Source organism: Mandrillus leucophaeus, unplaced genomic scaffold, assembly GCF_000951045.1.
Source record: "Mandrillus leucophaeus isolate KB7577 unplaced genomic scaffold, Mleu.le_1.0 Scaffold88, whole genome shotgun sequence".
In the NCBI taxonomy this organism is placed as follows: Eukaryota; Metazoa; Chordata; class Mammalia; order Primates; family Cercopithecidae; genus Mandrillus; species Mandrillus leucophaeus.
In genome coordinates, this window is record NW_012109585.1 from 6261910 (window position 1) to 6288641 (window position 26732).

At 41.5% G+C, this 26732-nt stretch overlaps 1 protein-coding gene and 1 long non-coding RNA gene across 6 annotated transcripts in view; one reads left to right on the forward strand and one right to left on the reverse strand.

Annotated features, from left to right (window-relative positions):
* P4HA2 (prolyl 4-hydroxylase, alpha polypeptide II) overlaps window positions 1-9495 on the forward strand; it is a 102475-nt gene extending 92980 nt beyond the window's left edge. For 3 of the 5 annotated variants that reach the window (XM_011969274.1, XM_011969276.1, XM_011969278.1), the window contains exons 11-15: window positions 3201-3254; window positions 3753-3812; window positions 6661-6729; window positions 7121-7217; window positions 9022-9495. In XM_011969274.1, the coding sequence (XP_011824664.1) occupies window positions 3201-3254; window positions 3753-3812; window positions 6661-6729; window positions 7121-7217; window positions 9022-9092 (351 nt within the window). In that variant the 3' untranslated portion in view covers window positions 9093-9495. Of the gene's footprint in view, window positions 1-3200; window positions 3255-3752; window positions 3813-3861; window positions 3928-6660; window positions 6730-7120; window positions 7218-9021 lie in introns of all 5 variants that reach the window. The other 2 variants (XM_011969275.1, XM_011969277.1) reach the window with 1 other exon arrangement.
* On the reverse strand, window positions 9299-17121 carry LOC105531352. The gene is made up of 3 exons (XR_001004786.1): window positions 16910-17121; window positions 14658-14734; window positions 9299-9841 (listed from the first exon to the last, which is right to left on the reverse strand). It is a non-coding gene; the product is annotated as an uncharacterized LOC105531352 (long non-coding RNA).
* Between the last annotated feature and the right edge of the window lie 9611 nt (window positions 17122-26732).

The following is a 26732-nucleotide window of genomic DNA, read 5'->3' on the forward strand; positions in this document are numbered from 1 at the left end:
TGTGTGTAAGAGCACCACCATTTCAAGAGAGATGGGCACTCTTGATATGCTAGATGAGTCCCTGTTGGCATTGTCTTGACTCATATCTTCTTGGAGCAGGTTTTTTTTTTTTTATTTGTTTTTCTTTTTTTTTTTTGAGACATCTGCCACTGCTTCCTCTGTGTCAGAGCCAGTCTTCAGGACTTTCATGGTTCTGATCAAAGACCACAGTCTGCTTGGCTGATTTCATACCCTGGACCAGGAGGCTAAGTAGACAGGACCTCTGGCGCAGTTGTTTTCCTGGCTAGCTGTGCAGCTACACTCACTGTATGCCTGTCTTACACTCACCCATGGAAGATAGCAGCTTCTTGCTTATGGACTGACTTCTCTGCTACAATTTGGACTTTATCTTGTCTGGCCTCTCATAGTGTTATAGCTCAGTTGACTGGGGTCCAAATGCCAGACCTCTTGGTAGAGGGGCTCTTATAGTTAAGGATCTTCTGGAAGATTCAGACCACAGCTGCCAAGTGGCTGAGATGCCATTTTTGTTTGCATTCTTCTCCTAGGAACTGTCTTGGCATTTCCTTTGCCAGTCAGTGGTGTTGAAGGCTTTGATCCTTCATGGTCTAGGGAACAGGAAACTGGATTTCAGCATCTATCCCTAAGTACTTACTCCATATGAAATGTTTGTGGTATGATACATGCCTAGGCACCAGCAACAGCCCTCACATCAGGTCCTTTAGGAAATGCTGCAGGCCTCTGGAAAGGAGCTGGTTCTTCTATCTGTTGACATTCTTTCAGCTGTAGCTGACATGTTTGCTGTAGACCATTTGAAGGAAAAAGGTAATTGAGGCTTTCTGGTGAATTGGATGAGGGCTTATCTGATAGAGAGGAAGAGATGCTACACCTCTAGGATTCTCTAAGATTGAAGACTTCGGCTGCATGATGTCTCAGTCTCACCAGAAACGTGATTTCTGACCTTTTTAATTTTGCCTTTACTCTGTCCTTAGCATCGTAAATACCCATGTCTTTCAAATAACTGACTCCACTCTTACAATAGTAAGTCTAAAGATTTAAATGAATACCTCCTCACATGAATCAGTCTTGATGTACAGTTGCTTGTTATTAAAGGCGTGAGCCTGGGGACTTACGTATGCCTGGATAGGCAATCTTACTGCTGCAAATCAAGATGGTCCCATGCATTTTGTACTTATTTGGGAATTGTATTAAAGAGTGTAGGTACAGTGACTTCAGAACCATGATCAAATATAATTCTCCAAACCTAAAAGATGAGCCAGCTCTCGCAACGCAACTTCTTTCACTGCCTGGGATCTGTAAGTTTAAGCAATCCATTTAACAAGTGAAAGTGTTGAAAAATGCAGTCATACTCTGCAGCTCCAGCAACAAGCACTAATTGAATTTTCCTGAGTGCACTGGCACAGAGTCACAGTCGTGTTTAAAATTTTCTTCCAGGCCAGGTGTGGTGGCTTACATCTGTAACTCAGTTCTTGGGGAGGCCAAGGCAGGAGGATTGCTCAAAGCCAGGAGTTTGAGACCAGTCTGGGCAACATAGTGAGACTCTGTCTCTACCCCCACTCCCCCCAAAAAAAGAAAAAAAATTTTCTTCAAGCTCTTGACTACAAAAAAAGATATGCTTTCTCAGCTGCTCTGGCACTTCTCTCCTTAGATGCATCTCCAGCCTTAGGGCCACCTGCTGAACCAGGCTTCCTTGTGCTGTTGACAGGATTTCCAGGTATTTTTGGTGCAGGAATCTTAAAGGCTGAAGCAGTGGATGACAGCATGTTTTCATCCATGCTTTGTATCAAAAGTTTTATCTTTGTAGATATTGAAAATGATACTGCCAACATTTTGTGCTCCAATAAGAGAATTTCCTCTCTTATAAAGTCCACTGTCCCTTTCTTTCTTGCATTTCTTTTTTTGTGTATATGTGAAACAGGGTCTCACTCTGTTGCTCAGGCTGGAGTGCAGTGGCGCAGTCATAGCTCAATGCAACCTTGAACTCTTGGGCTCAAGCTATCCTCCTGCCTCAGCTTCCTGAGTAGCTGGGACTACAGGTGCACACCACTGTGCCCAGCTAATTTTTTCATTAGTAGAGACGGATGGAGTCTTGCTATGTTGCCCAGGCTAGTCTCAAACTTCTGGGCTCAAGCAATCCTCTCACTTCAGCCTCCCAAAGTGCTGGGATTACAGGCATGAGCCACCACGCCTGGCTTCTGTCCCACATTTCTATAGGTCTCTGTTATTGCTAGTTTTGTAGCATCTCTCACCTGACCGTTGGGATAGCAGAAAAGGATATACAAAAAATACCAACTTTCTGAGAACTTATGGCTTAGCCCCAGAGGTTTTTATGTTTTCAGTGAGACACACTAACCAGCTGTTCCCAGACGGACATTGGTGGTGCTGCTTGATCCACTAGCTTCCATATCAGATTCTGTGCTTCATCTTTAACCTTGTCTTTCATTCTGTCTACTGAAGCTGAGACAGTAATTGTGATTTAAGACTTTCCATTTTGCTGATAAGCTGTCCACAAAGGCATTTACAATTTCTAATCCAATTTATGACACCTGGTAGTTGCTCAGATGTTACTTCAGGTCCAGGGTCACACTGGGGGTGCTGATGTAGTGCGGTAATTCTTGGCCGCCTGGCAGGTGGCCACCCATGTTGTGCTGTTTCATTCCATGCAGTAGACCACTGTGGGAATCTGCCCCATGCAGTCTCACCAGGAATAGCAGTGGTGGTAGGAACAGTACAAGGTGCTGAGTACCTCCAAAACTAGTTTAAAAAAGAAAATCCTCTTCTTAAATTTGTTACTGACTTTCCTCTGGATTACTATCTTGATATGTCCCAAACAAACTGGGTCCAGGGCCAGGGCTGGCCTCAAGCAGTGTTCCCTTTACTGCTGTCTGAGTGTCCATGAAGGGGCTGGAGCTTTTCCTCAGTGATCATATGCAGTTCACCCATCTTGTTTTGTTTGGGAGACCACATTTGTGCTGCAGCCTTACTCTTGGACAGAAATGTAGACTTGTTTGTGATGTTTGCTCTGCCTGTGCTGGCAGGGCATGGTTGTCTTCCACCTTAGAGAGGCTGCTCTTGGGAGTTCTGGTTGTTTTCAGGCCTGGGAAGATTGTATCCCTAGAGTGATGGGCTGCTACAGAGCTGTTCATGCTGCTTACAAGGTCTAATGCTGTTATTTCCCACAGGTTGCAAATTATGGAGTGGGAGGACAATATGAACCACACTTCGACTTCTCTAGGGTAAGGCCTAAATCACAGGTGCTTTCAAAGGGCCCTACTCTAGCTGATTTGAGAACAGTGGAGCTTCTAGGAGCATTTCAGCCTCCATATCAGTACCCCTACCCCTTGTCCTCCCTCCACCTCTGCATCATTGGGAGAAACTCTTTGTTACTGGTGAATCCCAAATCTGGAACCAGGGATCCTGCAGAACACAGTGGAGCCTGGCTGTCTCCCATGTAGATGTGGGGAGTTCATCCCCTGCCCTAACTGTACCACCTTTTGCCCTGATTCTAAAGCAAAGAGTCTCACTAGGTCTTTGTGAAAACTGTTCTTTTCCCTTTTCCTTTTCCCTGCAAACCCCATGCCCTAGCCAGAATTTACTTTGCAGCCTTGGCACATGTTCCAGGCTGATTTATGGAACACACACTTATTACCTTCCCATGACCCTTTTGGTCCTAGTCTTGTGGGTGGTGGATGAAGCCTGTTGTAAACTTCGGTGAAAGTTGTTGTCTGTTACAGCGACCTTTTGACAGCGGCCTCAAAACAGAGGGGAATAGGTTAGCGACGTTTCTTAACTACGTAAGTACTGGGTCCAGGCCCACCTGTTCATTCTCACTTAATTTTGTAGAATGATGAGCGACATACTTTCAAGCATTTAGGGACGGGGAATCGTGTGGCCACTTTCTTAAACTACGTGAGTATGATGTGTGCTGATGGGCCCTAAGGGGACCCTGGGTCCAGAGGGCTGCCTTATATCCCACCCCCATCAGGGCTGATACCATCTGCTATAGAGTAATGGTCAGGTCCTTCTGGCTTTCAGCACCCTTCTTGACTGCAACAGGGAGAGTTGGCCTCTGTTTCTTTTCATTTTCCCCACTGCCACCACCAGGACTTTAACATTCCTGGCTATTTTTTTTCCCCAGTGTTTAAAATTGTGATAAAATAGACATAACATAAAACTTACCATCTTAACCATTTTTAAATGTACAGTTCAGTGGTATTAAATACATTCATAGTGTGCAAGCATCACCACCATTCATTTCCATCTATTTTCATCTTCTAAAACTGAAACTCTACCCAGAGTTTATTAAGCAATAATTCCAGATTCCCCTCCTGCAGCTCCTGGCAGCCACCATTCTGCTTTCTGTCTCTGTGATTTTGGTTACTTAAATAAGTGGAATCAAAGTATTAATACTTGTCTTTCTGTGTGGCTGGTGTATAATGCCCTCAAGGTTTATCCATGTTGTAGCATATTCTGGCTGCTGCTTTTTTTTTTTTTTTTTTTGAGATGGAGTATTGCTCTGTCACCTAGGCTGGAGTGCAGTGGTGTGATCTCGGCTTACTGCAACCTCGGCCTCCCAGGTTGGAGCGATTCTTGTACCTCACCCTCCCAAGCAGCTGGGATTATAGGCGCTGGCCACCATGCCTGGCTAATTTTTGTATTTTTAGTAGAGAGAGGGTTTCACCATGTTGGCCAGGCTGGTGTTGAACTCCCGACCTCAGGTGATCTGCCTGCCTCGGCCTCCCAAAGTGCTGGGATTACAAGCGTGAGCCACTGTGCCTGGCCATTCTGGCTCCTTTTTGATGGGCACAGTGCTAGTCTGGATTTTTGGGATGGGTGCCCTGGAGGGTTCCCTCCTTGGCACCAGAGTGAGGAGACAGCGTTAGCTCTCTCTAGATGAGAGCCACGTTTGTTTTCTCCAAGGCTTAGTGGCCTGATTCCCACCTCTTGTTTCTGTTTCATCCATAGGTTGTAGGGTTTACCTTTCACATGAGGAACAATTTCCTCTCCCTTCTGCTGAGAGCCAGCTCTAAAGAGACATAGAGGCAGTAAAGTAACTTAGAGACAGAAGCCTGGGTCCATTTTTTCCTTTTACGTTTTTATTGTATGGTTATTACATGCTGGGGATTGTGCTATGTACATGCTGGTGAGCAGAACGTATGTGGTCTCTTTTGTGGTGCTTGAGGTCCAATATGAGAGACTTATTTTAAACATCAGAGAGATTCTTCTTCTTCTTCTTCTTCTTCTTCTTTTTTGGGCGGGGGGACAGAGTCTCCCTCTGGTGCCCAGGCTGCAGTGCAGTGGCGCGATCTCAGCTTACTGTAACCTCTGCCTCCCGGGTTCAAGTGATTCTCCTGCCTCAGCCTCCCAAGTAGCTGGGATTATAGGCGTGCACCACCATGCCCAGCTAATATTTGTATTTTTAGTAGAGACGAAGTTTTTCACCATCTTGGCCAGACTGGTCTCGAGCTCCTGACCTCAAGTGATCCACCCACCTTGGCCTCCCAAAGTGCTGGCATTACAGGTGTGAGCCACCTCGCCCAGCCTAAACATCAGAGAGAGTATTATGTAGTTATGGAGACAGGTGCTGTGAACCCCAGACTTGGGGTTCAATGGAGGCCTCTCTTTGGAAGTAACATATCAGTTGAGACTCAAAAGTTGAGTGGAAATTAGCTGGTAGAACATGGTTTCTGGCACGAGAGAGAGTGTATGTAGTCCTGTAAGAGAAAAGGAGCTTGGAATGTTGGAAAAACAGAAAAAGGCTGGTGTGTCTGGAGAGAGGCTAGTGAGACTGACAGGGCCTTGGGGTTCTAGAAAAGAATTTGAGTTTGATCCCCAGGGCTGTGAGAAGCCATCAGAGCTTTTTGTCTTATTCATTTACCATATGTCTGTCAAGTACCCTTCACTTAGTCTGGTATGTGTCCTGTGGAAATATTTTTTAGCTCCAATTTTTATTACATTATGGACAAAAAAAGTAAGAGAGCTGTATGGGAAAGAAGTAGTGCTTTGGCCATGAGTCAAGGCATGCTCTGTGGGCATGAGTGCAGCCTTGCTAGTGTGGAACTTGTGTTCAGTGTAGTTTAAGGCCTTACCATGGGAGAAAGCAGGGCCTCTAGAAACACAGTGCCCCACCTTCCCACTCAGGTGGCCCCAGGAAGGGTGGCTACTCTGGGAAGGTGAAGGTCTGACTAGAGCAGCAAACTACTAGAGCCAGAGAAACAGAGCTGCAATGGGGACTGCACATAGTGTTGGAAACAGTAGGGAGCTCCTGGTCAGGGCACTTTGCTGAGTACAGTGGCTTAGGCAAGGCCGAGGCTAGATGGGAATTCAAGGGGTGGGGGTCAGAACAGGCATTTTCTAAGTACAGACTAAGATTATTTTCATCCAAGGACAGCCCGGATGTGGGTCTCCTGTGGGCCTCAACTCTTGAACACTCATGACATGGAGACTGTTCTAATGAATCACACTGATTAAGTAGGCATGGGAAAACCTTTCTTGGCTAAAGGGCTGGCCATGGAGCAGACTCCAAGCAGTGTCACTGATGCTCAGAGGGGGGTGATTTGTACACTTTGTCATGTCCTTTGTGGCTCAGTTGCTCTGAGAGCCTTGCTTAGGAGGACCAAGCTCTATGTGTTATATTTCCAGATGAGTGATGTAGAAGCTGGTGGTGCCACCGTCTTCCCTGATCTGGGGGCTGCAATTTGGCCTAAGAAGGTAAGTTCTGATTCTTGTGGGTCAGAGGTTGAAGCAAGGCTCAGACTTTACTTTGTCCATGTCCCCCAGTACCATTACCTGGCCTGCCTGATTGTCATTGTGATGTGCCTTAGCCCACCTGGAGTCTGACCTTGTAGCCCCAGCTTCTCCCTGGGAAGAAGGCACAGGGAGGGAAGCCCCTTCAGGGGCGGGTGAGTTCCCAGACTTCTACTCCAGAAAGGTAGGTGCTTTCTGGGAAAAGTCTCTGTTGCTGGAGTCCCAGAGCCCTGTCCCCCGTCCATAGGGAAATGAGGGTGTTTCTGCTCAGGGCAGAGCTTCTGTGATGCTTGAGGTCAGGTCCCTGAGCACAGCCTCTAAGAATGTGTTCTGAAAAGACCAATCTCTTTCCCAGGGTACAGCTGTATTCTGGTACAACCTCTTGCGGAGCGGGGAAGGTGACTACCGAACAAGACACGCTGCCTGCCCTGTGCTTGTGGGCTGCAAGTGGGGTGAGTGTCTTAAGGGGTGGTGTTGGTGGCCTCAGCTTGGGCTTTGCTTACTGGCCTTAGATTCTGAGCTGGGAGATAACTGCTGCCAAATTGCAGAGATTGTCTCCCTTCTTAGCTTTTTTTCTGCTGTTACTACCATCCAGCCATGTCATGTCCATGCACCTGGTAAATGCCAAGGCAGCTGGTTGGAAACACTCGGAGATACACAGGGAGCTGAAGAAGGCCTGAGGACGAACAGCTGCATAAGCACCATAGGTCCAGGACCCTCTGGCAAGGCTTCTAGGGGAGCAGAGTGGAGAGCTGGAAGCAGTGAGGGGAAAGAGTGTCTCAGGCGAACAAGGCCCATATGGATGGAGACACAGGCTAAAACTAGCATATGGGTGTGGGGACAGGCTCCCTTGTCACTTGAAGAAAGGGAGACCTGTGGCACAGGGGCCAGGAGATGAGGCTGGAGGCTGGGACCAAACTGCAGAGGCTCAAGCTTGAGCTTTATCCTGGGAGCAGTTGTGTGAGCCTCGGAGAGGCTTAAACCAGGATGTGACAGGAAGTGTTTGTTAAGGAGATGAGTGTGTAGCCCCCTTGGAGAGTTTTGAAGATAAATAGTGATGGGTTCGCAGATAATTAAGCAAATGAAAAAGAAAACAAGGCAGTTGCTGAATTCAGGGAAAAAAAAGTTGTACAAGAGATAAGTATAAACTACTGGATGGCTCAGGCATAACACTTACATGATATAATTATGTACACACTGAGTATTACTTTAACTAAAACTTGTGATTTACCTGTACCAGAAAGATGGGAGGGGATAAGTATATGTTTTAGGGGTAGAATAAAAGAATTTCAAAGTTGAAAGTTATGGAATAGAACTAAAAGCATGTTACCTAGAAAAATGAAGTTAAATATCAGAAGAAACAGCTAGAGGAGTTTAATGTTCCCTGGGAGTGGGGATTAGGGATGGGAAGGAGAAGCTTCGGAGATTGCTGTTTATCATTATAAGCCTTGTGACAATTTTATTTTTTTCAATGAATTACGTGTATTACTTTATATTTTAAAAGCTCTGTGACTTCAGTAGTGCATTGAAATAAAATTTTGATTCATTATGAGAGAGTCTGTGAGGAACAGAATCATGGTTCCTGTGTTTTTGAAGATATGGCATGGGGTGACAGTGCTGGTGGCAGCTCTGCTGCTCTTGTGCCCATGGCATACAGACTAGATCTGCTGGTCCACAGCTCCTGAGGTTAACATCAAAGCCCTCTGCAATGCTGACAGGCTTCCTCATCCTCACATCCTACCTCTCAGTTTCCACCTGCCACCTCCCAGTAATGTTAGGCTTCTTGAGTCCTCAACACGCGTCAGGGTGGCTCCTGCCTTGATTACTTTCTCATCCTGTTGTCACTCCTGGGACCCTCTTGGTGAGAGAACCATCTGGGTATGTCATTCTTCTTCCCAGGATAACTTCTATTTAACTTTATATTCTAGCCCTAGGATTTCCTCTTCTCTCTAAGAGCAAGAAATGTGTGCACGTTGCTATGGGAATAGAGCCAAAGGGCATGATTAGATGCTCTTTGGTGCTATTCCCATGGCAACCTGCACACATGTATCTTGTCCCACTGGCAGAATTGCATACACTTACCTGTTTACATGTGTCTTCCTCACCAATTCATTAGCAAATTGAGGCCTGAGATCATGTCTTGTCTTATTTGTGTCTGATTCCAGGGCACAGTGCAGGGGTCATCATGAAGGAGTCATTCATTCAGGCTACTAAACTGACCAATAGGATTGTAACATGCTTGCTTTCTTTTCACAGTCTCCAATAAGTGGTTCCATGAACGAGGACAGGAGTTCTTGAGACCTTGTGGATCAACAGAAGTTGACTGACATCCTTTTCTGTCCTTCCCCTTCCTGGTCCTGCAGCCCATGTCATCTTCAAGTTCAATGTGACAGACACCTTTGTATGTTCCAGTTTCTATCAGGCTGGTTTTTGGAGAAATGAATGTCTGGAGCAGAGGGAGACCATACTAGGGCGAGTCCTGTGTGACTGAAGTCCCAGCCCTTCCGTTCAGCCTGTGCCATCCCTGGCCCCAAGACCAGGATCAAAGTGGCTGCAGCAGAGTTAGCTGTCTAGCGCCTAGCAAGGTGCCTTTGTACCTCAGGTGTTTTAGGTGTGAGATGTTTCAATGAACCAAAGTTCTGATACCTTGTTTACATGTTTGTTTTTATGGCATTTCTATCTATTGTGGCTTTAACCAAAAAATAAAATGTCCCTGCGAGAAGCCTTAAAGAGCCTTACTTGGAGTATTTTTAAGACTGGAAGCTTTTACCAGGTTCATCACTTCCTGTGCATCGCCTCCATGCAGGCAGAGTCTGGATCATGAATGCTTTAGTAACAAAACATCTTGGGTCTTGGATTTGAGACCTGGTTTCAACACTTGTGTCTCCTCTAAGTGTCAGTGTCCTTTTCTGGAAAGTAGGGTAAATAATTTCTCTTTGTCTCCCAGAGAACATAGCACACGTGTTCATGATTGTAATGCTGTTATAATGTATAATTTATTTTTAAATTTTGAGATAAGAATTGTTCATGATACATAGATGTATACTTAAAAAAAAATGAAGGTGAGCAGGAGCACCTGTGTCAACACCAAGTTAGAGAAGAGAACGTTTTCAAGTCAGTACCTCAGGATCCCCTTGGGAACCCCTCCTAGATCACATCTCCTTCACTGCCCCCAGCACTTTGGAGATAACCATTGTCTAGTGATGTGTGGTACTCGTTCCTTTGCTTGTCCTTATAGTTTTACCATCCATGATTACATCCCTAAATAAGTAGTTATTCTGTTTTCCCTGATTTTGAACTTCTACTAATAGAATCAGAGTAAATATTCTTGGGTATGTGACTTCTTTTGTTCAACATTGTTTTAAGATTCATCCATGTCGTGTAGCTGTAGTTTGTTTTAATCTTTATAGTACAGTTTTGTTAATGTTTATTGTAGGACTATACCATAATACAGCCAGTATGCTGCTGATAAACATTGGAATTGGTTTCAGTCTTTGTATATTGTGAATAATGCTGTGATAAACATTTTTATACATGATTCCTGCTATACATATAAACACATATTTCTGTAGGATATATATGTAGGAGTGGAAATGTGGAGTCTTAATGGTGTTCCAACTTTGCTAAATAATGTATTCCAAGGTCATTATACACATTCTCACCAGGAGTAAATGAGAGTTCTTATTACTCTAACCTTTTCCAATATCTAGTATTTTCATACTTTTGCATTTTAGCTAGCTTGGTATATTACGGACTAAATGTTTGTGTCCCCTCTGCCCAAATTCATATGTTGAAATCTTAACCCCCAATGTGATGATATTAGGATGTGGAGCCTTTGGGAGGTAATTAGGTCATAAGCCTGGAGCCCACATGAGTGGGATTAGTGACCTTATGAAGAGATCCCAGAGAACTCCAGCCCTCTTTCTGCCATGCGAACACACAGCAAGAAGATGCCTATGAACCAGGGGGCTCTCACTAGAAATAAACCTACTAGCATCTTGATCTTGGACTTTTCAGTTTCCATAACCATGAGAAATCAATGTTTTTAATTCAATGTATGGTATTTTATTATAGCAGCTCTACCTAAGATAGTACATGTATAGTGTCTATTTTAACATTGTTGATAATGTTGAACAACTTTTCATGTTATTAGTTATTAGGTTTCTTCAAGTCTTCTTTTTGATTCATAGAAATTTTAAAATATGTACACAGGCTCTTTGTTATATATTTTGCAAATATCTTCTGTGGTTTGTCTTTTTACTATTTTTTGTCTTTTGATAAACAGCTTTTAATTTTTATGTCAAATCTATGAAGCTTTTTCTTTTTATGTTTTTTATGTCTTATTTGAGAAACCCCAAGATCATGAGGATGTTTCCTGTGTTCTCTTCTGAAAGCTATATAGTCTTTGTCATTAATTTTATCTTTATATATGGTATGAAGTGTAAAGGTCTACTTTTAATTTTTTGCATATTTTATTAGGACAGGATGGGCTTTTGCTATAGTAATAAATAATCCCCAAATCTCATGGGCTTAATATATAAAATTGTCTCATGCAAAAAACCACTGGGTCTAAGGCAATTGCTATCTACTGTCATATAATCTCCCTCTAGTGGCTTCCATGGGTAGACCCTAACAGGAAGCCAGCTGATAAGGGAGGGAATCTGGGAAATGTAGTTTACAGAGTGGCAGCTACAGTAGAACAGTAGAGACTACAAGGATGAGTTTGCAGCTGAGAACGGAAACATGACTGGCACACTAGGTTTTTCTTTTCCTGTTTGAGACTTTTTTGCCTTCTTGAATTTGTACAATGGTATCTTTAATCAATTTTGGAAAATTAAATGATTTTCTCTTTCAGCATTGTCTGTTTCTTCTGTAACTCTGAGTAATTGTAAGTTGGATCATATCATGATATTATCTCTTAAATCTTTCATATTTTTATATCTATGCTATATTTGGGGAGAATTTTATACTTGTTTTGTACAAAGTTCACTAATTCTGTCTTCTATCGAGTGCATCCAGGAGTCTTTGTTTAAGGACTTTAAAGATTTCTTTGTTTTCTGGCTTATACCATTTCTGTTGAAAAGTCGCTATCTGGTCCTTTGTTGTTCTTTTGAAGGTAACTTTGCCCCCACCTGGCTGCTTTAAAGACTTTTTTTCTTTTTGGTTTTCAGTAGTTTTACTATGGTGTACTTAGTGTGGGTTTCTTTTTCTTTTCCTGCTTGGCATTTAGCTTCTTGAATTTCTGGGTTGACGTCTGATCAATTTTGGAAATTTCTCAGACATTATATCTTCAAATATTGTTTCTGTCCCATTTTTTCTCTATCTGCTCTGAGACTTCAGTAATCTGAATGTTAGAACTTTTCATAGTGCTCTATATATCTCCTATTCTGTGTCTCTCATGCTTTTTTCCTTGTGTTTCAGACTAGATATTTTCTATTGATCTGTCTTGGAATTCATTTATTACTTTTGCTGCTAAACCCATCTACTGAGTTCTTAATTTCTTTTTTTTTTTAATGTATTTCTCAGTTCTAAAATATCCATTCATGTCTTTTTTTTTTTTTTTTTTTTCTTGAGATGGAGTCTTCCTCTGTCACCCAGGCTGGAGTGCAGTGGCGGGATTTCAGTTCACTGCAGCCTCTGCCTCCCAGGTTCAAGCAATTTTCCCACCTCAGCCTCCCAAGTAGTTGGGATTACAGGCATGTGCCACCACGCCCAGCTAATTTTTGTATTTTTAGTAGAGATAGGGTTTTGTCATGTTGACCAGGCTGGTCTCGAATTCCTGACCTCAAGTGATCCACCCGCCTCGGCCTCCCAAAGTGTTGGGATTATAGGCGTGAGCCACTGTGGCTGGCCCATTTATGTCCTTTTAATGGATTTTAATTCTCTGGAGAATCTGTCTTGTTTTCTCTGTGTTTTTCTCGGACTGATAAATCAGTTGTGTGAAATTTTTTGTCTGATAACGCCATGATTTTGATTTTCTATGGCTCTCTTTCTATTGTCTTTTTCCCTCCTTAGTTTCTGGTCGTTTGGTCCACTCTGTTGATATGCCTGGTAATTTTTGATTGGATGTGTATGACAAATTGTAGAGCCTCTGGATGGATAACCTCCTGCACAAAGGACTCACCCTTTCCTCTACTATGCAGAGTGGGGATCAATCACCTTAATCCAGTAAGGATCTGAGCTGACTAGACTGGGTGGTAGTTTTCTTAAGACTCTACCTCTGGTTTACCCTTATTTCCCCTGGTATAGGATGTAGTCCTCCAAGATTTTCTAATTGAGAGCCTAGTGTGTGCACTGGATCTGTTCCCACTGGCAGTTCCTCAACTCCAGTTCTTGTCTTCTCAGTACCAGACTCGGCCCAAAAAATTTATCCTCCTTTTCAAAGAATTTGAATTTTTTAATCTAAGCAGATATTTTTTGCTTACCTTCTTAGCCTTCCATTCTGCACAGCATCAGAATTCAGAAAATGCCTCACTGGGTAAACAGGCTGAGTGTCTGGCCAAGTTCTCCACTCCTCCCTCTTATTCAATATTCTGAGAAACTATTGGCTAATTTTGGTTTTTCAATGCCCCTTGACACTGTCAAAAATTCTTTTGGTTTCTCTGATTCTTAGTAGTTGCCCATTGCTGTGGATCCTCATTCTTACCCCATGGCTACAATCAGTAAATTATTATTATTATTATTATTATTATTATTATATGTTTTTTGAGATGGTGTCCGGCCCTGTCGCTCAGGCTGGAGTGCAGTGGCGTGATCTGGGCTCACTGCAAGCTTGGCCTCCCAGGTTCACGCCATTCTTCTGCCTCAACCTCCCAAGTAGCTGCGACTACGGGCGCCTGCCACCACACCCAGCTAATTTTTTGTATTTTTTAGTAGAGACAGGGTTTCACTGTGTTAGCCAGGATGGTCTCTATCTCCTGACCTTGTGATCCGCCCACCTTGGCCTCCCAAAGTGCTGGGATTACAGGCGTGAGCCACCGCGCCCAGCCAGTAAATTATTTAAGGATAAAAGAGACTACGAACTTTTGGCTCACCCACAAGATTTATCGTTCTTCAGGATCTTGATGCTCAAACTCTTTTTGCTTCAGCAATTCATTGATGTCTTCCAACAATTTTAAGAGATTTTATTCAGCTTTATTCATTTAGGAATGAAAATTGGTATACCATAAGCTATTCTATCTTGGAAGTAGAAGTCGCCTATTCATCTTTTTAAAAATTATTTTTATTGGCCGGGTGCGGTGGCTCAAGCCTGTAATCCCAGCACTTTGGGAGGCCGAGACCATCCTGGCTAACACGGTGAAACCCCGTCTCTACTAAAAACTACAAAAAACTAGCCGGGCGAGGTGGCGGGCGCCTGTAGTCCCAGCTACTCGGGAGGCTGAGGCAGGAGAATGGCGTGAACCCGGGAGGCGGAGCTTGCAGTAAGCCGAGATCCCGCCACTGCACTCCAGCCTGAGCGACAGAGCGAGACTCCGTCTCAAAAAAAAAAAAAAAAAAAATTATTATAAAATACTGATACAGAAAACCTTATCTTTGTTATCTTCCTTTGTTATCTAGTATAATAAGATGCTCCACACTCATCTTGAGCATTTCTCACATTAAGCATGGAATCAGCCATTAAAGAATCTTATTATATGTTGATGTCTGCCTGTCAATCCCAGCATGGTCCTGGGAACAAACGAGATAACTTCTACTTCAGAGACAGGGCATTGCTTTCAGCAATCCTTATTAATTTAGCTTGGCATTAATATGTTCATTAGGGCAGCAAAGAGTTATTGAGCGTTTCATTATGCATTTGGTACTGTGCTAGGGATGATACAGTCTGTTATTGCATTCAGCAACTTTTCAGAATGAATAAATAAGCAGAATGTCAGAAAGGTTAGGTAATATACCTGAGGTCACATGAAGTCTCATTGCTGGTAAGTGGAGGACCTGGCAATGAAACTGGCAGCTTCCAAAAGCCTTTGCTCTAAAACAAAATTTGTATTTTTATGCATTTAACAGTTATTAAAGATTTGATGGGGAAACATAAGGACTGTCTTTACCTTTAAAGAATTCTGAGCAATGGAAGGGACTCATAAATAGATGTGTGAAATGTGAGAAGTCTGATAACAGAGAATGTGCTTGAGGAGCACAGTAGAGTGAAGTTCTACTTTAACAAGAAGTTGGCACTACAGTAGGCACCGTTAGAGCTGGGTCTTGAAGTAAGAGCAGGAATTTGTTTACTGTGCTATCCTAATTTAAAATACATGCACATGGCTTAAAAATAAGGGACAAAGGAAATTACCCTAAATAGTTCCTGTCCCATCTTACTGCCCACTCCTAGTCCCCCTTCCTAGAGGAACCTTTTCAAATTATCTTTATTTTATTTTTTTCTGGCTATAAAATGCTTATAAAATGCTGTTCCTTGATTTTTCCACTTCAGAAATTTGAGAGATGATCATTTAGTTTATATTCACTATCTCTCATGGTACCTCCCCCTGCTTTTGCCATTTTTTGATAGTTATATTTTGTATAGTCCTCTCTTTGCCTGGCAACATAATTTTTTTGTTTGGTTAAAACTAAGATGGTGAGATGAAGATCTAAACTAGAATTTTGCCAAACAAATGATCACTATTGTCTAGCCAAGTTGACACATAGAATTAAGTATCGTACACCCTTTCGCCTCCCAACTACTGATCAGTTATACTTTGGACATTATTTTAGTAGCCATGGTAAGTTGCTTCTAAAAGTTAAAAACACAAATGTTATGTTACTTAATTTAGTTGAATTAGTCACTATAATGTTGATGTAGCTAATCATTAAAAGGAATTTGTGTCTTATTTGTCTAATAGAATTCAAAATGAATTTGTAATGTATATAATTTGCTAGGGCTACCATAACAAACTACCACAGAATGGGTGGATCAAACAAAAGAAATTTGTTTTATTACAGTTTTAAAGGCTAGATGTCTAGAATCAAGGTGTCAACAGGTTGTGTTTCTTCTGAGGCCTCCCTACCTGGCTTGCAGATGGTCACCCCTTGGTCTGTGTGTTGACTATGTCATATCGGATTAAAGTCTGCACATATTAACTCATTTTACTTTAATTATGTCTTTAATGCCTTGTCTCCAAATACAGTCACATATTGGGTTAGGACTTTAACATATGAATTTTGGGAGAACACATAAAACTACTAGGAAATCATGTTAGATCTGATACACTATTGAGACTAAAGCAAAATACTTTTCCTTACTCTTTGTACATCAGATATAGCCCATCTTGAACAAATGTATCTGATTATTAAGTATGTTTGTCTAAGAATAATGTCATAACACTAGAAGTTTTTATTTTGAGAAAAAGGGATATAGGCTCTTTTATGAAATTATTAATAAATTGAAAAAAGATATTGACATAAAATATCTTTGAGGCCATGGATATAATTGGACAAATACAGCAGGTATATATTTGTTTCCTAAAATTATTTTCCCCTAAAATGGTTATGCCAAATAAGTTCATAATCTGTGCAAAAATGCTGTTTCTGTGAATTCAAATACAATCTTTTTAGTATGTACAAATGATACATAATCTTTTATGAATTCATTGAGCAGTGGAATGTTATGCTTGTTCTAAAAACTACATTAAAAACAAATCCTGAGAGGCATGAAAGTCAAATATGATCAAGGTACTTCACACAAATATGTTTGTCAAATATTAAAAGAACATAAAATGACACAATATCCTAAAATAGGAACCATCTTGGTGTGAACAGATTACAATTTTTCATGTAACTTGTCTATGTGGGATGATATTTTAAACTTAGTAGAAAAAGGTTTATGAAAAAAAAGACTATATACAAAGCTGCATGCTTAATAAAAGGCCTATTCCTTTGCTTATAACAAATGAGAGAAAGTAACTTAAAATTATGTTTGGTTAAAGTAAAACTTTAAAAGAGATATGAATATACTTAAAGAAAAATCAGAAATGTACAAATTACTGAATGAGCATATCAATTATTGTGGGAAAAGTGTTGAATAGAAATTAAAGAGATTACAGATGTCCTAGAGATGGAGATATGAAAAATCGAAGTATTTTTGTATTTTTACTTGGAGAAATTTTCTACGAATACATCTGATTAACAAAAAGCAGCCATTGGCTTGACTTACCTCTTAAATACTCCAATGATTTAAATCCTGTGGCAATTTCATCTGAAATAGGGGTAAATAGCATGCAACATCAATAGTTTGCATGAACAAATGTGACCCTGAAAGAGCCAGTCCTTCAAGATGGATCTCAAGTGGCTGACTGGGCCTAAATATAAAGCAGAGCCAAGAAGCCATTTGGTGACTAGAGGCAACACACCTATTCTGAGTTCCCTGAAAACCCATACCTCTAACTTTGGAACTTTCAGAGCTCACCTGAACCAGCCAATCACAGCCCACCTCCCTTGCTGCTCAGCTGTATCAACCAATCAGAACTGTGTTTCCATCTCATTTGTATCAATGACCCTGATTGGGAACCAGGGCAGGAACTTTTGCTATAAAGCTAGAACCCTTCCTTTCTTCTTTGGACCACACCTTCCTTTTACACTGAATGATGTGTTGGACTCCCTACTTTGCAAACTATTCACTGGAATAAAGTCCCTTTCTTCCAGATAACTTTTGTTCACATTTGTAATATAAAATCATGATGTTTGTATCCTCTAAAACTGATTTGCAAATTTTTCTTCATGCAGTCTTACCCAAATTTCAAAATGGTCCTGAGAATTTTTAAACAATACCAGTCACAGTGTGATATAGTTTGGATCTGTGGCCCCACCAAATCTCATGTCAAATTGTAATCTTCAATGTTGGCCATGGGGCCTGGTAGTCGGTGATTAGATCATATCATGGAGGTGGTCCTTCATGAATGGTTTAGCACCATCCCCTTGGTGCTGTTCTCTTGATAGTTATCATGAGATCCGGTTATTTGAAAGTGTGTATACACTTTGGGAGACTGAGGCGGACAGATCACTTTGAGCTCAGGAGTTCAAGACCAGCCTAGGCAATATGGCGAAACCTCATCTCTACAAAAACTACAAAAATTAACTGGGCATAGTGGCTCACTCCTGTAGTCCCAGCTACTCAGGAGGCTGAGTTTGGAGAATTGCCTGAGCCCAGGAAGTGGAGGCTGCAGTAAGCCGAGACTGTGCCACTGCACACCAGCCTGCGTGACAGAGACCTGTCTCAAAAAGAAAATGTAGCACCTCCTTTCTCTCTCTCTCTCTTGCTGTCTTGTTCTCTTGCTCTTGCTCCTTCTCCAGCCATGTAAGATGTGTTTGCTTCCCCTTTGCCTTCAGCCATGATTCATAGTTTCCTGAGGCCTCTCCAGAAGTGGAAGCTGCTACACTTCCAGTATAGCCTGCAGAACCACGAGCCAATAAGCCTCTTTTCTTTATAAATTACCCATTTGCAGGTATTTATGGCAATGCAAGAACAGACCAATGCACCATGGTATCCTGCAAAATCCTGAAGTTAATTAAAAATTATTTAAGATCATCACTTAGTCAAGAGGAGTAGATTTTGACAATTTTATTGATCAGTTTGCTTCCATTAAAGTCATTGGTATAAAATATTTAAATTTAATGTGAGTTTTAAGATACCACCTTTCAATATTATCAACGAATTTAATGTGTAAAAATTAACAAAAACACGAAAACGTACATAAGGAGTATACATTTTTCATTTTGCCTCAGGTTTCAATATGGTTTGGCACAGCACTGCTCTTAAGTTTCCAAACTTGGCATTTTGACTCCAATATTAGATTTGCCAGATTCAGCAAATGAAAATACAAGTAACACCCAGTTTAACTTTAGATGAATAACAAATATTTTTTGCATAGAATATATGCATACTAAAAAGTTTGTTGCTTATCTGAAATTTAACTGGGCATTTTGTATAATATCTGGTAATTCTAAAAATAATTATCTTACATGGTTGAAAAAGCTCCCTGCTTCTTGGTACAATGTAACTGTTGTAGCAACACCGTCTTGCCCCTTTGATTGCTGGTTATGGGGATGACTGAAGTGCACACACGGGAAGTCACATGGCTTCTGTGTCACACTGTCCAACCTGTAGGTGTGTCCAGTCCTTACCAGGTCTAGGAGAACACAGCAGCCTCACTCCATCTGAGGGCAGAGGAGCAAGCATATTCCCCACTGCCATGACCCTCTCCCCAGCTCCCTCTGCTTCAGTCACACCGCCCCAGTACATTTGTGCTTGTTGGTCCCTCTGCCTGGAAGGTACCTATCCCAAGTAGTTTCTACCCTCATTCCTTTCCAGACTGATCAAAGATTACCTTATCCACTGGGGTGCCACATCAATTTGCAGTTGCTATGACAACACCCTGGCGTTAGGGCCCCTTTCCACGGTAATGACCCAATGACCCCAAAGTTACTACTCCTTCTCTAGAAATGTCTGCATAAACCTCCCCTTAATCTACATGTAATTAAAAGTAGTTATAAACATGACTGCAAAACTGCCCTGAGCTGCTACCCCCTGTCTGTGGGGTAGCCATGTTCTGCCTCTTTAAGAAAGTTGTTTTCGTCTACCTCTGGCTTGCCCTTGAATTCTTTCCGGGGCAAAGCCAAGAACTCTCGTGGGCTAAGCTCCACTTTGGGGCTCACCTTCCCCACATCACTGGCACCCATTAAGTGATTTAAGGTGTGTATTAGTTGGTGGTCTGTCTCCCCCATGGTATAGAAGCTCCTTGAAGGAAGGAACTTTGTTTTTCCACTTCTCTATCCCCAGTGGAAAGCACCAAGCAGCCTCTCTTGCTCAGTGGGCACTGAAATGGCACTCGGAGCTCAGTACCCAGATAAAGGACACCCCCCAGATAAAGGACACCAACTCTTCCCCCGCGCAGGCCCCGGGAAGGGGCGAGGCCGTGCGAGGCCACGGGAAGGGGCGGGGCCTCTGAGGACCTGGGGCAGGGTCTGGTTTTCTGGAAAGGCCTTTGACCTGTGGGCGTGTGCCTAGAGGCTAGGTGGTGAGAATGGCAGGGAGAGAGGACAGCAGTGGGGCCACAGGGTGTGAGTGTCTGTGGCTGCACTGGCTTAGGGCTGTGGCTGGCCCCTCCCTTCGGACCTGGCCTGGCAGATCAGCCCCGCAAGACCAGCTTGCAAGGCTCCTGGGGCCAGTGGGGCTCTGTCCTGTGAGGCGGTCTCTCCCCAAGGACGGAGCAGACAGAGGCTGGTGAGTCAAGAATGTGCCCTGAGGGAGGAGTCTGGGTGCGTGAAATGATGTCTTGGACATAATATCTAAGGCTGACGCTACTTTGAAGAGGTTTGACTTTTGTGAAGTTTCTTTATTCTAAATTCGGGGGAAACTTTTTTTTTTTTTTTGTAAAGTATTTGGGGATTGTGAGAAGGTAAGTGGTAGGAAAGGCTGTGGGTATTTGGCAGGCTCAAAGTTTTTTGTTTTTAAGGCACTTTTCAGTGTCTTTCTGAAAGTGCATTTATAACGGGGGATCAGCCCCCTCCCCACACCCCAGCTTGGTTCTCCCTGCTCTTACTCTTCTCTGAAAAGTCCGTCTCTTTGTCTTGAAATTTGCAGCCACCAAAGTAATGACCCAAACTGCTTTTGTACTCAGTGGACTCACAGCTGTCATCTTGCCTGCTTCTTTGATTTCAAGAAGCTTAAGGCAAGCTGCTTATGCTAGATTTACTGTCCTCACCTTACATTCTTAATTTTTTGACCTAGTGAGTCTACCCCAACTAATTCCCTGGAATTGTCTGGTAAAGTGTTCTGGGTCCTCCTAGTGGCCAAACCCAGTAGACGCTGCGGACTTTTTTTTTTTTTTTCCCTCCAGCGAAGCACTTCGTGATTCGAATTCTCCTTTATCTCCGGCCTCCCTGGCTCCTTTTCATCAGCCTACGCTTCTCATATATATGTTCCCTAGCCTAGTTTCTGTTTCCTTTTCACAGTAGTACTGTATACTATAGGAGGAAGGATCTTTACTTCCACTACTTTAACATGTATATGTTTATGATTTATTGAATGGTCTTTTTGCACTCAAATCTTTCTCTTGAGTTCTATTTTAGACCCGTATATCCATCTTTCTAGTGGACATACCCACCTGGACCAACATCTAGAATAGGTGTCACAAATTATTCAACAAATGATCACAAATAGGGCCTGATGTAGGAAAAATACAATTACAATGACTGTTAACCTTTTGGGGTGACAGACCCTCTTGAGACACATACGAAATTTCAGGGTCTTTCTCCCTTTAAAAAGTACACACAAATTTTAGCCTGTTTCAAAGCTCCCTAGACCTTCTGTAGTTCAAGAATTTTGAGTCTTTGGTTAGAGCTTCCGGAAATGATAATGATAAAATGAAAAAGTATGTTTTCATATATAAACATCAGATTTAGAAACTTACAGTGGGAATGCATTGTATTGCAGCCTTCATCAAACATTAACCCTAATTAATCACATCAGGGTGATTTATGGAAACATTGTCTTTAGAAGTAACAACATAGAATGAAAAATCTGGAGCCCTAGAATTAAAATATACCCCAGCAGACTCCCTGTGGCTAAAATGAGACATACCAAAACCAGAATCTAACAGCCACAGCAAGGTGAGGGCTTTGTCCTGTATCCCTGTGTTACTACCTACCATCAGGTTTTCTTTCCTGTAATTAAGCAGAAACCAGGTCCTGAAAAACATCACAGAAACAACTACAGCTGGAAATTTCCCATTGACCCTGATAGACTACTACCTGACACCAGCTGACCGACCCCACTGGCTGCCCACCATGGTCCTGCCACCGTTCTGATGGGACAGAGGATTGGCCTTACATTCTTTCCTGATAAATAGCTATAGACCTCAAGCCAGCCAGTTTTGGCCAGCTTATAGAGACTGCACAAAACTGTCTGTGTGCCCGGTAGTTCACCTTTTTGATGCAAAGAGCCACATTCACCTTACTTTAATGCTAAAACCCCACCCCAAAGTGAACATGGAATGTATGTTACGTATATGTTTACCCACTGCAACATGCTTGACTTCCCTCATGAATATTGACAGATTCCTTCATAAATATAATATGTAAGGCTATCCCTGTAAAGCATAAATACCAGCTTCCTATTCCCTTTTGGAGTATGTCCTTTTGCTTTTCTTGGGAGGTTGCATTTCCCAGTTTGCAGATTGTTCCTTCCTCTGAAAATACAGGGTTTTTTTCCTTTTCTTCCTCTGTGCATCTCATGGTCTTTTGTTAACGTTTCAAAGAGAGTTTCTGATTAACTGTGGATTGCATGTTTCACAGTCCAAATAGCCTTATAGCCTGGTCAGAGACCAGGGCCTGCTTCAGACCATTTAGGAAGTTCTTGCTATTCAGAGTGTAACCTGGCTGGGCGTGGTAGCTCACACCTGTAATCCTAGTACCTTGGGAGGCTGAGGTGGGTGGATCACTTGAGGCCAGGAGTTTGAGACCAACCTGACCAACATGGTGAAATCCTGTCTCTACTAAAAATACAAAAAAATTAGTTGGGCGTGGTGGCACACTTCTTGATCCCAGTGACTTGGGAGGCTGAGGCAGGAGAGTCGCTTGAACCTAGGAGTTGGAGGTTGCAGTGAGCCAAGATTGCACTACTGCACTCCAGCCTGGGCAACAGAGTGAGACTCTTTTGGAAAAAAAAAAAGAATGTAATCTGCTCCCCTCCAGCTGGACGGGAATACAGATAAGGTTCTGAGGCCGGGTGCCTTCATAGGAGCCCTGAGTGATCAGGTGGTCGTAGAAGTGCATGAAGTGCCAGGAGTTCCTTTCCAGCAGAACTTTCCTTCTTTGTTTATTTGTTGGGCCAGTGACTTCTCAGTTCCAGAGTTATTGCCTTGATCATCCATGAGTGCTGTTTTGAGATTGACCCCCACTCTCTCTTGAATGAAATCTATTTCATCTCTTTTCTTCTTGTATTGATATGTTAATATTTATGTTTTAATAAAGGTGAGATCTAAGGAGACATTATCCACTTTCGTTAAACCCTTCTCTTGGCTGCCATGATCCAACTGTATTCTGGTTTTTCTTCTATCTCTGCCTACAACTTCTCAATAGTGTAGTCTCCCGTGACCCTCCTTTCCCATTCCTCAGTTATGGCTCGGAGTTTCTTTATAGCCATTTTTTTTTCTCTGAAGGCTCATGACTTCCAAATACTTGATATTCCAAATATTTGATATGAATATATTGATATTGTTAACTCTTGAGTCTTCAATTCTAGCTTTTATCACTTTCCAACTTCCAGCTCCAGCTGTACTTAGATGGCCCACAAGTTCTTCCATTTTAATGTATCCCGAACCAAGTTCATTATACTTCCTTTAAATGGTTCCTATTTCTGTTTTACTTATCTTTGCGAATGGCAAAAATGACTGATCATTCTCCTAGTCTCAGCTTTCTTCACTCTCTTCTTTCTTCACTGTTCTTGATAACTATTCATGTGAACTTCCTTTTTCGCTTTGGTTGGTATTTTTCCCCCACTGTTCCAGGAAGTTGGTAACTTGTTTCTATTTTGCTCTTAATCTTCAGATTTAGAGCACCCTTAGAGTTTAGGTATATAGTTCCCATTTTACTCATGAGAAAACAGGCTTACTTTTAAAATTATTAATTACACAAAGAAAATGTATGTGCATGTTACCTCTAAGCAAATTTAGGCAAAACAGAAATAGAATAAAATGTTACAGTGCCCCCTCCCTCCCATCACTCTCCTATCTCTTTAGCAGTGGTTCTCAGCTGGAGTGATTTTGTGCCCTAGGGCAGTGGTCCCCAAACTTTTTGGCACCAGAGACCAGTTTCATGGAAGACAGTTTTTCCACAGACAGGGGGTGGTGGAAGATGGTTTCAGAATGAAACTGTTCCACCTTAGATCATAGGCATTACATTCTCATAAGGATCATGCAACCTACATCCCTTGCATGTGCACGCATAGTTCATAATGGAGTTCGCTCTGCTATGAGAAGTTATTGTCGCTGCTGATCTGACAGGAGGCAGAGCTCAGGCAGTAATGCTTACTCACCTGTTGCTCACCTCCTGCCGTGCAGCCTGATTGCTAACAGGCCACTCACCAGTACTGATTTGTGGACCAGGCGTTGGGGACCTCTGCCCTAGGAGATATTTGACAAGGTCTGGAGCCAATTTTGATTGCCTTGACTTAGGGGATACTACTGGAATCTAGAGAGTAGAAACCAGAGATGCTGCTAGACATCTGCAGTGCACACAAGATAGCTCCAGCACAAAAAAGAATTCTCCTATCCCTAGATATACCTAATGTAAATGACAAGTTAACGGGTGCAGCACACCAACGTGGCACATATATATATAATATATATATATTAACAACACCATCACCCATGGTTCCCATTACCTTTACATAGTCTTGTTTCCTTCCTTTGTTCTTAATACCTTCTAAGATGTTATATCATTACCTTATTATGTTTATTGTTATGGTTCAGAGATATTTCCAAATTTTTACTTTGTATGGTATGTATTTGGAGCAGTATTCAACAAAAAAATGTATTTGGAATCCAACTGTTTATTATGGCTGTTTTTAAAAAATTAATACATAGATTAAAAATAAATACATAAAGCTAGCCACATAAATATGCCTACATTTTGTGTTTTGCACTGGTAATCCAAAGGAAAATAATAATAATAATAATAATTCTCCTGTCCCAAATGTCAGTAGTGATCAGGTTGAAAAACTGCTCTGGAGGTAATCTGTTATACATCTTTTTCCATAACTACACTGTCCAATGCTGTAACCACTAGCCACATGAGGCTATTTACATTGAAATTAATTAAAATTAAATAAAAACTTCAGTTTCTCAGTGCTATTAACTACATTTTTAAGTGTTCAATAGCCACACATGGCTACAGAGTTAAACAGCATAGATTATAAAACATTTCAATTATCTTAGTAAGATTTGTTGGACAGTGCTTTAGGTATGTATCACGCAAGTAGATGTTCTCTTCTACATAAATAGAATCATACATACTGTTCTATAGTTCTGTTAATATGTCTTGAAGATTTTTCCATCTAACTATATATAACTAAAATATGTACTAAGTACATATAACTAAATATTTAAGTTGTGATACTGTTCAATTTTATTAAATTCATAAATTTAACTTATAACAGCAGTGTAGTTTAATTTTGCCTTTTTTTGAAGTGGATGTGCACGGACTCATATAATACATATTTTTTTTATCTAGTTCATTTTACTCAATGCTATGTTTTTAAGATATATCCATATTATTTCTGTATATCTATAGTTATTCCTTTTAAGTGCTTTATGGTATTCCATTGGATGACCATACCATAAGTTGTTTATCCATTTGACTTTTGTGGGCATTTTAGTTTCTTCCAGTTTGGGGATGTAATGAATAATTCTGTAATAAATATTCTGTACTTATTTCCTGAATATATATTTTTATGCAGGTTGTATGTGGGAATGGAATTATTGGTCCACTGGAATTTACTAGATTATGCCACTTTCTCAAAATAGTTGCATTCTTCTTCTTATTATTATTTTTGAGATGAAGCCTTGCTCTGTCACCTAGGCCAGAGAGCAATGGTGTGATCTCGGCTCACTGCAACTTTCACCTCCTGGGTTCAAGCGATTCTCCTGCCTCAGCCTCCTGAGTACATGGGATTACAGGCATGTGCTATCATGCCCAGCTAACTTTTGTACCTTTGGTAGAGATGGGGTTTCACTATGTTCCAGGCTGGCCTTGAACTCCTGACCTCAAGTGATCTGCCCGCCTCGGCCTCCCAAAGTGTTGAGATTACAGATGTGAGCCATGTTGCCTGGCCACATTTTTTTCTTAATAACAATGTGTGAGAGTTCCCCTCTAAACTGCATCCTAAGCAATATCTTTGTATTTGTCAGACTTTTAAGGTTCAGACTTCCTGGTGGCATGTGGTTGTATCCCATAGTTTTATTTCACACTTCTTTGATTATGAATGATATAGAACACTTTCATATATTTATCAACCTTTTGAATATTTTGTGAGTTCTTTTTGAGTCTCTAGACCATTTTTCTATTGAGTTGTTTTATTAACTTGTAGAAAGACTTTATATATTCTGGATATGAGCCTTTTATTGGTTGTATATGTTGCAAAGATATTCTCCAACTTTAGTGGTTGCTTGCCTTTTCTCTCTCTCTTAATGGTGATTTTTGATTTGTTTTGAGAAATATCAATCTTTCTTCCTAAGATTTTTCAGTAACAGCAAAGTAACAGTGAGAAACTACTGTCAGTTTAATGGATGTAGCTCCTCAGTTCCAAGGTATATAATCACTTAAATATAATCTGGGAAAAAACCCCAAAAATATTTCTCTAAATCATGGTCTTTGTGAAAAAACGAATTAAACCTTCTCTGTTCTCTCACATTGTATTCCAATTTTGGATGTTGCCACCAGTGAGATAACAAATGTCTAAATTTGGACACATCACTTAAATATTTAGAACATTGGTTTCTTCAAAGAGTGGGAAAATTCTTGCCATGTCTACCTTATAGACTTTGTATAATGCTATATCAATACTAGCTGATACTAACTTAGGAGATGATTATACATTAAAAAAAAACTCTTCCTATCCTGGTTCCACAATTAGATACTGAATCCACCACATACTGGATGACCTAGAGCAAGTTAACTTAATGACACTGTGCATTAATTTACTTTGCTATAACAATGGGATAATATATCAATTCCATGTTATTGTTACAGCTATTGTTCAGATAGAACAATTGAGAGAATTTGTAAACAAAAGGACTAAGCAGATGATTTAGTTTTCCTAATTGGCCAGCTCAAGGGAGAGAGTTATAAGGGCTATAGAGTTCTGGATGAAATTATAACATCACCTTGGCCGGGCGCGGTGGCTCAAGCCTGTAATCCCAGCACTTTGGGAGGCCGAGATGGGCGGATCACGAGGTCAGGAGATCGAGACCATCCTGGCT